Source organism: Osmerus mordax, chromosome 22 (genome assembly GCF_038355195.1).
Source record: "Osmerus mordax isolate fOsmMor3 chromosome 22, fOsmMor3.pri, whole genome shotgun sequence".
NCBI classification, from domain to species: domain Eukaryota; kingdom Metazoa; phylum Chordata; class Actinopteri; order Osmeriformes; family Osmeridae; genus Osmerus; species Osmerus mordax.
Window position 1 is genome coordinate 13,213,392 of NC_090071.1, and position 17,148 is coordinate 13,230,539.

General features: G+C 40.8%; 1 protein-coding gene across 1 annotated transcript in view; it reads left to right on the forward strand.

Moving 5' to 3' along the window:
• hikeshi (heat shock protein nuclear import factor hikeshi) overlaps positions 1-17,148 on the forward strand; it is a 54,173-nt gene that overhangs the window by 21,068 nt on the left and 15,957 nt on the right. Inside the window, exon 4 of the mRNA XM_067260833.1 lies at positions 13,176-13,294. Coding sequence (XP_067116934.1) covers positions 13,176-13,294 — 119 coding nt within the window. The remainder of the gene's footprint in view (positions 1-13,175; positions 13,295-17,148) is intronic.

The following is a 17,148-nucleotide window of genomic DNA, read 5'->3' on the forward strand; positions in this document are numbered from 1 at the left end:
CTTCTGTTGGCCAGCTTCATTGAAAACCATTCAAACAGGTTGACAGCAGTGTTTTTTTTTTGGAACTACAGCGAGCTACTTGAACCCCCTAAATCAGCCAATCGCTGATTTAACTGAGCTGAATGAGAACAAGGAGAAAGGACTAATAATACTACAGTAATAATAGTATTGATTTTCGTAAAGTTCACATGTATCTGCTTCTTGATCGGACTTGTACCACATTCTGACAGTTTTCTGCAATGCCTTAGCTCCAGCTCACAAGCTCGCGACTGGTTGTTGCAAAGTATGACGTGTACAGCTAGTTGCAAGCATGCACGAGTTTCGGAGCTAGGAACAAGCTTCTGCGCAAGACCGGACGAGTCAGTCTGGAAAGATGGCACGGTCCATTTTGCTCTCTTGCTTGCCTCACTGTGCCACTGAGCACTTTTCATAGAAATTAATGGGGACGCCATCTTGGAAAAGAAATCTAGCTGTGTCTATTAATATATAAGTCTATGCTTGAACCATGTGATCACGTGTCGGCGAGATCAAAGCGTGTCACAACTCTCTTTTTCTATGGCTCTGGTATAGAGGTAACCCATGAAGGGGGCTTGTTATTGTTTTTTCGTCATGGTAAAGAACCATTGCAGGGGTCAGCTGGCTGACCGGTTAGGGAGTCAGACTATTAATCAGAAGGTTGTTGGTTCGATTCCTGGCTGTGCAAAATGACGTGTCCTTGGGCAAGGCACTTCACCCTACTTGCCTCGGGGAGAATGTCCCTGTACTTACTGTAAGTCGCTCTGGATAAGAGCGACTTACAGCTAAGTGACTAAATGTAAATTTAAATTGCAATAGGAATTGGAATGGAGATTTATGGAATCTTCTTGGTAGTATAATAGTTGTAACTAGCTGCGTAACTAGCTACATTTGAGCAGTTTAAAGCTTCAATTTGGTGCAATCTGAGAGAAGCTTTGATTTGCTAAAACCAGCGAGGTGAACAGAGCAAGCTATCGAACCTGACACGAGTGCTGCTGCAGCTGTGTGCATTAGCCAGATGTGATACGGAAACAAATTGCTCCTCACGTGCAACAGCCTACAATCCAACAACAATGGCCTCTCCCAAAAAGCTATTTTCTTATTGTTTGACTCAAAACACAATTTAGCTAGCTAAATAGACCTGCTAACCAGATCTGACAAGGCTGTCAACTTTCCAGAAATGTGTCCTCTCTCACTGATGTCCTCAACTTTTATACCACCCAACTAACCAATCAGTATTTACATTTATGGATTTAGCAGACGCTTTTATCCGAAACGACTTCCAGTATTTAGTAAAAAGCATTATTTAAAAAAATACATTTTTATGATTGGCTGAGCCGAAATAGACAAAATACAGTGGGGAAAAAACTAACGAAGGAAACTAAATCCGATTTTTTCCCCTTCATTTTGGTAGGGGGGCCAAAGGAAAATCATATCCAAATCACACCGGGGAAAGCAAATTTAAGGCTATTTTGCTCATGTTCTGGTTTAATTGTAGCCTGACTTTGTCATACTCATAATTCTAGTCAGAATATGAGTCTGATACCGCTCCGTTGGGCTGTGAGTATGGGGCGTGTTTCAACCGAACCCGGAAAAAAATGCCTCTTCACTCAATTGGATAGACCTACAACCAATCAGAGCAACGTAGTATGTTGTTTGTTGAAAACAAATTCAACCCAAGCGCTCTTTGGTGATGTGGTTGATTACGTTACTGTTGATCATCTGTCCATTATCGTATAAAGCCTTCCCTGACAATTTGATTGGTCCAAACAGCTCTTGTTCGGACATAGTTTTTCCCCAACCGAGCGACCCCAGACCCAACTTCCTGACCAAATTTTTTTGTGGGCGGGCTAAGTTTGGCTGGCACCCAGGCCAGTTTAATTGCGCATTCTGCAATTCTTTTTCCCTGCCTTTCAAGCTATCAGTAGATGTCGCAAGAGTTCCCTTCTACAAGTCTGTCATTCAGACAAAGGTTAAATAGCCATAATGAGATATGTGAAAAATTATGACAAATCTTTGCCAATTCTATGAAGTTCATTAGTTTCAAATGGGCGTTTGTGTGTTGACTGGTAAGCGCAATTATTATGTCATGAGGAACAATAATTGTAATCGTAAATGCAAATATGTTTGGTAAAGCGGATAAACATCGCTAACTAGACAGGCATTTCCTGCTGAAAATGCGTTGGAATGCTGAAAGATGAAATTATTTTTCTTAAATTGCAGAAAATACAGAAATGAGAAAATACCCGCAAGCTGAAATGAATGTCAAAAATGTGTGAGTCACACGAAAGAGGCAGTGTGGAAACTGAACTGCATCATCTAACAACGCTAAGAGCTGAAATACAATGCGGGAGAAGCTGAAAGCTGAACTGTTAAACAGAAGAAGAAGTAGGCCTAGGCTAGCCAGTCATAAAAATAACAGCTGAAACTAGAGAGGATACAATTTCTGGGGAAATTGTAGGGTGTGCTTGCTTGCGTCGGTTGCACAGGGGTCTGTATATTTTATATAAAAATGCATCGGGCCTACTTATTATTTATAAAGATTACATAGATTTAAAAGCATCTTTTTTTTGCTGCTCATTTACAACTCAAAATACGAGTGAAGTGTAGAATGAAATATGATGTCTTCTCATTTCCCCTGCAAGAGGCAGCTGACAGGCTGAATCAAAACGAATACATTTGGCAGACCGGTGTAAAAATTGACCTAATCTCTATGACTTAAACGTCCTTTTAAGTTGTCCCTTCTCGTGATATTTTCAGGCATTTAGCCTACTCATATTGCATTCATTCATTAATAAAGAACCCCCTTTGAAGATTATTCTACGACTTTACCGGCAGAAGATAGAATCGCGATTCAAACAGTACCATCTGCTAACTGAAAATATGCCCCCAAAAACGTAAATAAGCTTGACATTTATTTAGTGGAAAATCGCTCATTCATAAAAAGCTCACTGGTAGCGATCATGGTCAGTAACAACGAAAAATGCGATATAGCCCTGTGTGGAGAAGCTGCCCCGGTAAATTGTACTACTACGGTACAGTACTAGACTACTGCTGTGTTCGTCTTGGTAGCGATTGCGTTGGTTGAATTGGATTTAACGTTCCGTTGTACGGTTTAGGCTGAAATTAATTATTTTCATGAACAGATTGACAACGTTTAGGCTGTGGCAATGAAGTTCAGGTTAGTAGTTAGATAGACTTTTGATTTAAGTAAGGGGAGTGCCGAACATTTTCTGTCGCCGTTTGACTTCCTAAACAGCTGTGTACTGTAGCTAGATGTTTTTGTAGTGTGTCTCGCGTAAGCTACAGCGTTGCAGTGAGCTACACTGGTTTGAAACCACAGGTAATGGTAATTTCACCAACAAATCGTTTTCTAATGTCATAATAAATCCTACAACGAAAATGTATATGTGAGGAATGTTTATTTTAACGATTGAAAACAGATAACGCTACATCATAGACCACTGTAGTATGTGTTGCCCGGGCAACACAGGCTAATGTCATGATGCTAATACTTCAGTGAAATAGTAGACTACTCTTTCCGAAAGTAGATGTACTTCCTTAATAATATCAGATTATATTGTACATTACACATCACAATTGTGTGTCATATCACAAAGTAAAATGAGTAAATAGTTATCACCCTGGCCTCTTCTCTTGTGGCGTTTCTGCAGCTGCCTTGCAGTAAAGCTATAGTTAGCTTAGCTATCCCCCAAGTTAACAGATGCTAAACGAATGTTCTGGCAAAGGTAGTTACGCGTGTTTTTTGTGACGTTAGTGACGCAGTGACGTTAGTAACGTCAGTGACTGTGGCTAGCAAATTAGCCACCGTTAGCTTCACTTTTCGCCACAAAAACTTAACTTACGCTTAAACCATGCAACGGAACGTAAATTCCAATAGAAGCAATTCAATCGCTACCAAGACGAAACTTTTGACACCTACGTTGTCTATGTAGGCCAAATATTGACTGAGTTTTAGGGGGGCAAAAAGAAATAAAAAAAATAATAATAATATATATGTGAGAGAACAAAGGTTGTGCTCTCGCCGAAGGCTTGAGCACACCCAATTATAGTTGGGATAGTAATAGCAGTAGCAGATGTGTGCATTGAGTGCGTTTACTCTGCTTTCTTAGTAGGATTCAATGTGTTGATTGAATGAAACATACAGCAGTAGGGCCGATACAGGAAGACACGGCGACACTTTGTTGCTGAAGGATGATGGTGCAAGTTTCGTCCGTGGAGCATACAACGATTAATAAAAAGAATCATGTAGACGCGCTTATTGAGTAATCGCATAACTAATTACACATGTAAACGGAGTAATCGTATGGCATAAACCGACAATTGCTAGTAATCGGGTTTCTCATGGTCAAGTAAACGCACTCAGTGGCGTAGTAGAATAAAACAGTTCCATTAGCAATAGTAGTAAAAGAGATATTGGAATGCTGAAGCAGCATTCCAACAATAAATGCATTTTACATATTCACACGAGCGAAACTAATCATATGATATGACATTGTTAGTTTGCAACTATTTTACAAATGGTAGGCTAAACCATTTATGAATAGCCTTTAATAAGGTAGGCCTAATAAAAGGAGATGACGGCATGGGGCTGTTATGATCATTGGACTCAATAGTGTAACCGATCGTGCATGAATACAGGGCTCCGTGATTCCTCTCCTTCGGCCGGCCATACTTTATTGTCTCCACTCTCTTCGCACACGACTTCTGCCTTCACAATGAAAGTTCCCCATTTCTAATTCCTGCCTAACATAACAACAGCCCACTCAATAAAATAGCTTACAATAGCATTTCTGAAATATCGAGAGGTAAAAATGATTAAATGAGCATTTTACAACCTCTGGCTGCAATTAATGCCTATATTTTGTACAAAGTGTGTGAACATAACAATAGGCTAAATTAAATGTATTCTTGAGCTGTAAGTAGGCCTATCAGAATGGAATGCTTGGAATGTTTGGTAACTGGATTTGAGTAAAACAGACAACGTTGGAAGGAACTGCTTCGACCAAATCCATTGATTCACTACGCAATCGATCATTAAAAGGGGGGATGGGATTTTTCACCTTTCAAACAGCCTGAAAGATGCATTCACGGTTTACCAGCAAATAAAATATATGAATCCAGTGCACAATGCAATACCCGAGATTAGCATTATTTTATATAGTCCATAGATGTAAAGGAAACTAAACGTAGACTATTCTAAATTATGTCAGGCAAGTTGTAGTAGATAGGCCACCTCTACTTGATTTATCAAATGCAACTTTCATTTTATATGCACTACTGTCCTTGCATAACCCACCATCCACACTTGTCCCAATGTTACCGTAATAGCCTACATAAAACCAAAATACATTCTCAACCAGTATATTATCCACTGCGTATTATAGGCTACACTGCCTGTCTTGTCATTCCGAAAGTTGTTTAATTAGGCTAAGCATCAACATGTAGGCTAACATCAAGTAAACCTATAGCATATCATTTCCAAATTACACATGGCTCTCATTTTTGCAATATTTGGACCATGTCCTGAAAATAAATGAAGAACATTACATGTTTTGCCAGGATAACTGTATCTAGTTAGACCATTGAATGTTTATGATGTCCCTGTGTCTTTTTACTGGGGACAGCGTGATGTTGTCAGATGACTAAATGTTGATAATGTCGGGCTACTATAGACCAACTGCAGTCTAACCCACAATGTGTTTGACATCCTTTTGCCAATAAATTACATTTTGCTGAATGATTGGAGGGCTAGACAACAAATGCTCTAATGAAATAATCACCGACTAACAACACGGAAATAAATGACAGATTGCCGAAGACATGTTCATTTTAAGTCCGTGCCTTTGCTCCGTCGCCATCTAGCGATCATTACATGTCAGTAACAACGTCCCTGAAATGGCTCAGTGCTTCTAGTGCAGGGGTGCCCACACTTTTTTGGCTTGTGATCTACTTTTAAAATGACCAATTAAAAATGATCTACCACAAAACATCTTCATAAATAGACTATGCATGGCTAAGAAGGTAATGTATAATTAACATAGAAGCTTAATTTCAAGAAGAAAAAAACAGAACCTGAGGCCAAAACAGAGTAATGGAAACCTCAATGGCGCACATGAAATGAAAAACATAATTGTGAGAATAAAATAATATTGAAAATGTAATATATATCATGGACCCTTACACACCAGCACAAAACAATACATTTTTGTATTGATGATTTCCACGCTCACGTTTCTATCTTGACTGCAAGACTACCTATCACAGACCTATATCGTTGTTATGGTAACCTAATGTTACAACCACTATCAGTAGTAGATTGGCGGTAGATTCGCCACTTTATGTCAATGAAGGGGTATGGGGGAATCGGAGGAGATGAAATTCTTTACATTTTTTAAATGTTTCTTTAAAAAAAATTTAAGGACATGATCTACCACCATAAACTTTGCGATCGACGCATTGGGCACCCCTGTTCAAGTGGGACAGGGAACGCTGGATACGTGCGTATGCGTACACGTACTTAGCTTGAAGTATATTTTGGCCTTTAGTCATGGATTACTGCTTGTAAGTTCCTAAACACTATGATCAACTTCAAAAAGTCTAATATAAATGGAAAAACAGCCCCTGGGAATTGATGAGATCTGACCAGAAATGGATGTGGAGGGGGTGTCGTGGATGACAAGCCTCTTCAACATTGCATGGAAGTCTGGGACAGTGCCTAATGAGTGGCACGGGGAACGGGGTGGTGGTTCCCCTCTTTAAAAAGGGGGACCACTCTTCTCAGCCTCACTGGTAAGGAGTACGGGGTAAGGGCATCCCTTTAGGGCGATCCAATCCCTGTACATCCAAAGCGAAATCTGTGTCCGGGTTCTCGGCACAAATTCGAGTTTGTTCCATGTGGGGGTTGGCCTCCACCAGGTCTGCGCTTTGTCACCAATCCTGTTTGTGATATTCATGGACAAGATATCGAGGCGTCGTCAGGGTAGGGGAGGGGTGCGGTTCGTTTCGGTGGGCTGGGGATTTCATCTCTGTTTTTTGCAGATGATGTTGTCTTCCTTTCATCATCGGTCCGTGACCTTCAGCACTCACTGGATAATTTCGCAGTCAAGTGTGAAGCGGCTGGGATGAGGATTAGCACCTCTAAATCTGAGGCCTTGGTTATCAGCAGGAATCCGAAGGAGTGCTTACTCCGGGTAGAGAATGAGTTCTTACCCCAAGTGAAGGAGTTCAAGTACCTCGGGGTCTTGTTCACGAGTGAGGGGACAATGGTTAGCTGGAGAATCAGGGCAGCGGGGGTGGTATTGCATTCGTTCTATCGCAACGTTGTCACAAAAAAAGAGAGCTTTGCCTTCCGGCTCGATCTACCGGCCAACTTTTGTTCCTACCCTCACCTATGGTCATGAACGCTGGGTCATGACCGAAAGAACTAGGTCGCGAGTGTAAGGGGCCGTAATGGGTTTCCTCAGGAGGATGGCTGGCTTCTCCCTGAGGAGCTCGGAGTAGAGCCGCTGCTCCTTTGCGTCGAAAGGAACCAGTTGAGGTGGTTTGGACATCTGGTAAGGATGCCCCCTGGGCTCCAGGCACGTCCAGCTGGGAGGAGGCATCGGGGAAGACCCAGGACTAGGTGGAGAGGTTATATCTCCTTACTGGCCTGGGAATGCCTCAAGGTCCCCCAGTCAGAGCTGGTTAATGTGGCTCGGGATGGGGAAGTTTGGGGCCCCCTGCTGGAGCTGCTGCCCCAGATGGGCAGTAGCGCATTGTGTGCAAACACATTTTTTTGTTGATAAATCAAGTAGGTGGCCTATCTACTATGCCTACAATTAGAATGACTAATAATAGACAGTGAACATTGTCATAACAGAAGCAAACACTACCCCTATGTCCCAACTCCAGTTAGTAAGCTACCTTTCTAGTGAAATTCCCAAAGAAGTTGATTAACCTATAATAGCTGTAAGGTTTCATATGTAGGCTGTGTGTGTCAGTGTATTAAGTGTGATATCCCATCCCCCTCCTAATCACCAAGTAGTGAATCGGCAGATTCGTCTTGAGTACCTACATGGTCTAGTAAAAAGGTGCCTTTGTAGGGTAAGGCCATTTCTCAGTTTTTTAACTTTCTGTGGAAAAAAAAGTGTAGCTGAACAAGCAACAACATTCTGAATGCCGACAATGGCACCTTTTCACCAGACCCTGTCAACATTATTATTATAATTTATTTTTTAACCCTTTGGGTCATTGTGACCCCCCCCCCCACGTGTTGCGACAACTTTACCTCATACAACAAAAAGTATTTTCTTTTAACCGTCGGGCTGTCTCCCGGGCTGTCTCCCAGAAAATGCTTTTTATTTGTTTTTGTATTGGGTAAAGTTGTCACAGCACAATGGGTCATTGTGATCCGAAGGCAGCAGCACAAAGGTTAAGTAGTTTAAACAACTTTAAAGCACATATTCTGTGTGTTTGCAAGCCCCTTACTGACCTAACTGAAAGTACAGCCTCAAACAAAAATTGCAAAAAATACCCACAATTGCTGCTTATTGCTCATGTAATCAATAGGCATTAACAATTCCACACAAAATGCACAGTGAGCCAGTTCACATAAATTTAACATAACTAAAAGCTGCTTATTTTAACCCTTAAGTCGACCGGAAAGAAAGAATACTGAAAATTATGATTAGTTGCACCCCCTGTGTACACCGTTTCATACAGCTGGAGGTCAGACTTAACAGTTCAGTTGTATAGGTCCATCTTTAACCCTTATGTCCCTCTCCAATCCTGGTCAGCGAGATCTGTGATGAGGGTGAGGACTCTTAGGTTCACCGACAGCTGCTTCTTGTTCTTCTTTGTCTCAACTTTTGGGGATGTGGTCATTCACAACCTTACCATCTACACTCAGCATAAACTGTCTTGAGGCATAGCAAGATGTTCCTGCAAAGAACAGATAGGTTGAATAGCAGACCAGCCATTACCATCCAGAAGTCTTACCAAAATTGCTAGGCTTTGAAGCAGCACTTCGAAACATGACAATGCATGACAGTTTTCATGTAATACTTCCTAACATTAGCTTAGTGAAACTGATTATCAACACTTACCACATACATGCATGGTGTCACAGGCAAGCTTTCCACTTGTACTTCTTTTGCCAGACATGTTTGTTCAACATAGTGGAAGAGGTTCTCCTCTTTTTCACCAAAGTAGGAGAGAAGAAGGAGCACCATATCTTCTGAGCAGCCCTCCAACGGTCCTCTCAGAATTTCCATCTTTGTGACAGGCTGAAGAACTCTTTTGCTCTTGTCTGCACAAATGGTTCTCATGAAGTCCAGAAGCTGTTGCCCTTTTTTTTCTCGACATTTGTGAGGAAAGTCTCTTTCAGCGATATCCCAGCGAAGTTACGTAATGTGACGAGACTGAATTTGAAAGTACAAGCACCAACAACTTCGGCAACCTTGCGCCATGCATCGTTTTTTTTGTATTAACATTTCTGTACGAATACAGCTATGTATCGTACAGTAAGCAGCCACACAAACGATTAGTTTCTCCTCCACCTTGAAACCTAGAAAAGCTAGAAATGTTTACCATGGTTGCTACGTTACGAGAAACAAGAAAACACTCCGATTGGCCATCGCTAGCGAAAATCGCTCCTCATTTGCATAAAGTTGAGAAAATCTAAACTCGGTCGCGTCGCTACCCACAATGCACCACGCAAGCGATTCGCCTGGCTCCATTGAAAATGAATGGAAAACATGTTGTCGCTCGCATCGCGTCGCTGCAGTGGACACGCACTGTAACAATCACTGCTGATAGACGGCCAAAGATTTTGTACAGCCTGATTTCTGATACCGTGGTGGCAGAAATTTAGCCATAGAGGAAACACTGCACTTTATATTATCATTCCTGGTTAAAAATACTAGGCCGTAAGGTGATCGGTGACCTGTTATCGTTTCAACCCGCTCCACAGTCTGGCATCTACACAATCTTTAGCTCATAAAAAAGAACGAGTCCTGCTAAGCTACCAAAAAAAAGTTTGTTGCTGAAATTCCAGTCGATTGTCGATGCGTCTATGTTTTATGCAGAACTAGTTTCTTCAGAGCGTAATAGGATTTTGGTGGCACGGTTCGACACGTGATCCTTCTACACCAATAAGGTAGCTGCTTTTTGTCAACATGGATGGATATGGTTGTCAAATAGAGGATGGGACCATGCACGTTAGTGTTTCCTATGTTTATTTTGCCGTGGCGGCCCACCACGACTACAGTTCTGCCGCCATGGTATCAGAAATAGGGCTGTACAAAATTTTAGGACGTCTATGTGATTGTTAGAGTGCGGAGAATAGCATGGATACGCGCTTCACACCGCAGTTGAGATTGTGCGTCTTTGAGAAGTCGTATAGCTAACTTGTCAGTTAATTTAAGCCTGTTATTGTATTAGTCTATATTTTTGCTCATTTAAATTAAGTTAACTGGTGATCTGTATTATTCCCCTGCTAGCTAAATTGCACGTCTGTTGATTCGATAGCGATTGCTGCCTTTGCTTACGTTTGTATTTTCGGTGCATTGCTATGCAGAAGTAGTTTTAATTAATAAATAGTGGGTTTATTGTTATTATTTGCTACAGAATGCTTAGCCTCTCAAGCTCAAATGAAGCAGACAGTGTACATGCTTTCGAGTACCTTAATCGATAGGCTACTGACCAACGTCAATTATTAATACGTCAATTAATAATTGGCAGCATTTATGCCATTTAGAACATACTTTATGAGTGGAAGGTCTCTAAGTAGCCTAACCTTATTGCTTTAGGGGAAATCTGTGCAATATTACGTTAGTTATTAAACTAGGCTATTACATTAACCTGGGGGGGGGGGGGGGAGACAGACTTATGTCGTTGTTGTAACATTCATTAATTCATTCTTCCACAAATGAAAACACTGATCAACCATAAAAACAATCGTAATAAAAAATATGAAATATGATAGCCTATATAAAACTGTACAAAACAGAATAAGGAATAACAGATTAAGGACACTCAGTCCTCACTGTCAGTGTCAGGACAGTTATCTCCTAGTTCCTCAGTTTATTTTGTGTTGGCACAATTACAACAACGACATAAGTCTGTGCAACACAGTCCTGCAGAAAAACATGAACATCTGCCTGTCTCACACGCACTTTTGCAGCCGCAGTGTATCACATGCAAAACACTGTCAGGGGCCGAATTTCTGTTACGTGCAAGGTCCCATCCTCTATTTGCCAAACATATCCATCCATGTTGACAAAAAGCAGCTACCTTATTGGTGTAGAACGATCACGTGTCGAACCGTGCCATCAAAATTCTATTACGCTCTGAAGAAACTAGTTCTGCATAAAACATAGACGCAACGATAATCGACTGGAATTTCAGCGACTAACTTTTTTTTGGTAGCTTAGCACGAATCGTTCTTTTTTATTAGCTAAATATTGTGTAGATGCCAGACTGTGGAGCAGGAATCATTTTCTAAAAGACTTTTCGTGGTTCACCTTGCAGCCTATACCAATGGAGGCTGCGTTGGAAATTGTAAATCAAACTTTTGTCAGCATTTTGAGTGGAAATTTCATTTGCATTTGTACAGGTGTATTCGTGCACGTCGGGCTGGCCCTCGCAGCGGAACGACAGTTTAGTGGCCACTGTCCATTCGCGCACCTCACAGTTGCATATTGATCAGACAAGAAGACACGCTTATCAACTCGATTACTATTGATCAAAACAGAACGAGGGTTCGACTGTAGCCTACTTGAAACATACTATTGAGAACATATTCGCTGACATGCATTGCACGCGGGATGAACACAGCTTTTTTCTTTTCTTCATAGCGGACTTTTTTCATTAAATGAACATCTCACTGTGTACAACATCTTTGCTCGGTTCAATAGGATCAGTATGTGCAAATCATTTTCTATTCATTATTCTCATAATTTCAGTGTAGCTGAAAATTCCACACAAGCCTGTAAATAAAAGTACTAAGAGAACTACCAGTAGCTACCATACTTTGGCATCTCTGCATCCATCTCTGCGGCAGTAGTCAATTTCTCTTCATCCTCTTAATCATCATCATCCTGTGATGAAAAGCATTCTGTTGGGGGTTACTGCTACTACAATTTGAAATAGGCACCAACTGATATTTACTTTTGTATCATGTCAAATATCATTAAAACCAAGGTGACGTAGAGAGTGGAAAAAATGAAAATGTGAAAAAAATCTGCAGATTTTGTTTGGGCTTGGTCATCACCCTCAGAAAGAGTTATTACAGATAGCCATCTGTCCTACCATAAACAATCCCCCAACAGTTCCTAACACTTTACAAACTCTTCAAAACTCAACTTCATTATCTCCCCTTCCTGCAAACAACATAAGTTGTTCCAGCATGTTTCTTTATCAAGGATCCACATTTAAAACACATTCATTTGACATACATTCAAAAATTCTATTACACCTTCAACATTCAAAAATGCAACATTTCAATTTATGACATGTCATTTGAAAGTTTACAATCTGCACTTTAATAATCTGTAAAGAACGGAGAAATTACTTCTTTGTTATTTCTATCAACAACATGTACATTTGCAATGCATATTATAGCAGTGGTACAAGATATTTGTATTCTGAAAGTGGCCCGCTGCCTATGTGCAACCAGAATTGGCTGCTTTACATTACATTTTAGCAGCAGACGCTCTTATCAAGAGCGACTTACAGTAAGTACAGGGACATTCCCCCGAGGCAAGTAGGGTGAAGTGCCTTGCCCAAGGACACAATGTCATTTGGCAGAGCCGGGGATCGAACCAGCAACCTTCTGATTACTAGCCCGATTGCCTAACCGCTCAGCCACCTGACTCCTTTTGCTTTATCAACAATAGCTACAAAAACTGTTTTTTAACCATCTAGGTATCATAGTATTTTCGGTATTTTATATTCTGTTCAATCAGTAAAAATAAATGCTTAATTTCTGCAGTGGTTTATTTATTTATTTTTTTCTCATCCATTACCCACATGGATGCAAACACTAGGACCGCAGTCTCACAGCTATGGAAGTAGTTGCTATACTTAATTAATTTTGGTTTGTTAACAATTGTATTTACGATAATGTGATGTTTTCTTCTTTCTATCTCTTTTCACAGTTCACTCAAAAGATGTTGGACAATTTGTATAATTTCACCTTGTCGTTCGCGGTGACACAGTCACAGATGACATCAAATCCATCAGAGGTGTTTATCCCTGCCAGTTCTATCCTGAAATGGTAAACGTATATCTGTACTACTGTTAGTGTACCCAGTGAAAGTCAGTCTAAATGTTAGCAACACATACACACTTAAGACCCTCCTGTCTAGGGTAAAGGAAGGGCCTAACACTATATACTGGTAGTAATCGCCTGGGTGCAAGGCAACACAAATGCCAAGAAACGTAACTAAAATGCAGATATTTATTAACAACCCAAAAAATAATCACCACTGGGGAAAAGGTAACTGAATGGTAAAACTTTTTTTTTTACCTAATTACCTAATCAAACACTTTAATACGTAGGGTGGCACCTATTCCTAACCTTATGTTTTTAACAAAGATATGGCTACGTGATGCAATGGGCCGCTTTCATATCCTTTTTTCCCTGCCCGTTAAAACCAAAACAAAAGCACTAAACCGTGTACAAGACACGTAACTAGATCAAGAACCAAATTACAAACACTCCAAATCACTTCCTGTCAATCACATTGTCACGAACAACAATGGAGCAACAGCAGCGTACGGTGATACTATCTGTAATAGTTATGATTGTGTTACTACCATGTTTTGTGGGTTGCTCGTTGGTCTTGTACCAAGGATTATATCCAGGTCATCAAACCATGAGAATAACATTTTTCGTCCACCGAGCTACCACTTTTCCGTAGAACCTTTATGTATTGCTGCTTACGTTTTTTTTAACTTTCAACAGACATTGGTCCACTTCAGTTTATCACTGAAGAATTGGAATATCTTGCTATTCTTATGTGTTTTCCCAAACATCTCTGCAATAGGATCATCAGACCATATTTGCAGAAGTGCCTTCACTGCATCACTTCCCCACGTTTTCCGTCAGACTCCTGTTCTACTACATTGCCTAAAAAGGAGAACACACATTTCTTGATCATAAGCACGTACTCTAACACGTGTTGAATCTGCCACAACAGGTCCAAACTAAATATTTGGTCATGTTTATAACAGACCTGCGATGCCCACATATATCAGATTTATTTTTTATTTATAATTTCTACAAAACCTTGAGACCTATTGGTTGCTATCTTGATGTGAAGTTATCTCCGTAACAATGGACACAAAATGCTTTACTTAGACGGCCGTTGTCTTCCCAGGGGGATTTGTTGATGGAAGTGTTGACATTACTGATGAGGTTGCTCGAAATTGATGTGTCGCAAGGGAGAGAGGAGGATTAAGGCTGAATTGAAGAGGCGGTGGGATGTTGAGGTGAAGGGCCTCCACTTACATTCAGTTAAGCGTAATGTCCAGGTCAGTGGTATAGCTTAGTCATGGGAGAAAAACAAATTACAAGCCCCTATCACCATCCATATTTACCTTAAAGGGATGATTGACTGGGTTTTTGGGGTATTTCACACTGTTCCTTAAAGGTGAAATGACATGAAAACTTCAGTTTAGGAGGTTATTTAACATTAATATGAGTTCCCCTAGCCTGCCTTTGGTCCCCCAGTGGCTAGAATTTTTGATAGGTGTAAACCAAGCCCTGGGTGTTCTTCTACGCCTTTGAGAAAATTAAGGCTCAATTGCTCTGTTTGAAAATCTCCTCCTTGTGACAAGGAGGAGATTTTCACCTTGGTTTACACCTATCAAAAATTCTAGCCACTGGGGGACCAAAGGCAGGCTAGGGGAACTCATATTAATGTTAAATAACCTCATTTGAAATTATTACGTTAGTTGTTTCCACTTCTGTTGTCGAAGCAAACAGGACACACTGCCTGCGATCGGCTGCGACGCGCCTGGAAGCGCTTCCTTTTTTCATTTGGCGCCCATGTTATCTAATTGGACCGCGATCGTTTCGGCAGCTGCTCAAATCTTTTCGCGAGACGCTTGCAAAATCGGTTGCACGATGATGAAATACACCATATTAGTTGATATATTTGAATAAAAAAACATGTTATTAAGATTTTACTCCATTAATTGTAGACTACGGTGAACATTTGTAAAGTTGTAGACTTTATAATTACACAATGTTGGTAACGAACGTCTTTTACATGTGGTTACCCTGATGAAAACGAATGCAAATCAACGGATTGATCCGTTGAGCTAGCAGTTGCCCGTAGTTGTTTTGTTTGTTTGAGAGAAACAAGTTGTCACGTGTTGCACACAACACACACGCGTGTAGACATAGCCTACCGAGAGAGAACCCCCAGGTCGATTTCTAAAATCAGCATCAAATGAATTCTCGAAGTTGAAAAGCACAGGGAGTTGTTGTAGGACCCCCAGCAACAATTTTACAAGGACAACGTAGATAAGGATCAATGCTGGGATATAGCCAGTGCCATGTTTATGTACCATGTCAGCGTAAAGGAAAGCTCAGAGTCGCTGAAAGGCTTGGTGACCGGCGCGGAGAAATGCGTGTCTGGTGTGAACAGCTTTTGCTCAGTCGTAGTCGATCGTTGCCGATCGTGGCGCTGCGCGTCCAGGCGCTTCGCAGCCAGTGTCCCAGGCGTTAGTTAACGTTAACGAGTAACGTTAGCACTACAGCTTAGCAAACAAACTATCGTGATTCAACTCAGCTTCAGTTAGCTCTAGCTATCTTGCTGAAAAATAGATCTGGACAAACATGCATCTTGAATTGTAGATTTACATAACACGGGTTATTTATTTGAATGAAACACAGTCAGAATAACGTCAAAAAACGTTAGCTCCATTGCCAATAAACTAGGCTAAATCATCACACATTCTACCTATGCTCTTGCGTTAGCAAGCTAAACTAGTTTACATGCCTACAGTCTAGGTGTTTTCACTATCTAGCTGTTCTTGCATTCCTTGCAAATCAGCATTAATAAAAAGCAGATGAGCTCGAGTAGAGTCTACAGTAGCTAACATTGACTCGACGGGCATGGCTGATGTTTGTCTATACCGTAGCGGAGAAGATCCCTGTGCAGTTCAACCCTCGACACATTTGCGTGAACCATTTCACCAAGGACGGTGACCTGGGACAATGTAAAGCAGGATTTGCTATGAAGCTATTGCTGAAAAGAGGTATGTTCATCACAACCGCAAGCTGTAGTATGATTTTGTCGGTAACAGTTATTAGCAATGCTAACGTATCCTGTATCTAGCACCTGCCTTTCTCCAGTTCTTTCAAATAGATAATCTAGACAGGCGTTAGCAATAGGCTAGACTGCTATTCGTTTTCTGGCTATTTTTTCGGAAGCTTCCCTTCTAATGCCGACTACAGCTATTCTAGCTAGAGTCATTTGCTTAGTAAGGTATGTTGATGTGTTTAGAAACATATTTAGCATTCTACCTATGCTAGATACAGGAGACGTTAGCATTGCCAATAGGCTACTAACTGTTACTGCGACAAAATCATACTTACAGCTTGCGTTTGTGATGAGCATACAGTTGGAACAGCACCTCTTTTTAGCAACAGCGGCTTAGCAAATCCTTCTTTAAATTGTCCAAGGTTTTCATTCGAAACTGTCTTTGGTGAAAAGGTTCGAGCAAATGAATAAATGATTGTCGAACTTCACTGGGATCTTCTCATAGAAAAACATCAGCCATGCCCGTCGAGTGTCTGGTTCCTTGGGAAGGTTATGAAAAGTGTCAACATTCCCAGTACATCCTGGAACACTGCATTTACGATGGTCCATTTTCAATATACTTAAAACACTTTCAAACTTTCTCCTTTGTTGTTCGTGAGCTTGCTAGAATGCTATTTAGCAAAGCAATCAGTCTGTAGAGACTTTACATCAGGCTATTTTTGGAATACGAACTGTATTCCATACACCGAAAGTGAGGGGCTGCATGGTGTTGAATAACGTCATACAAATTTCTAGCACATGTTTAGTTTTTGAATGTTTATATCCTTACGAATATCTCCCAGCACACATATGGAAA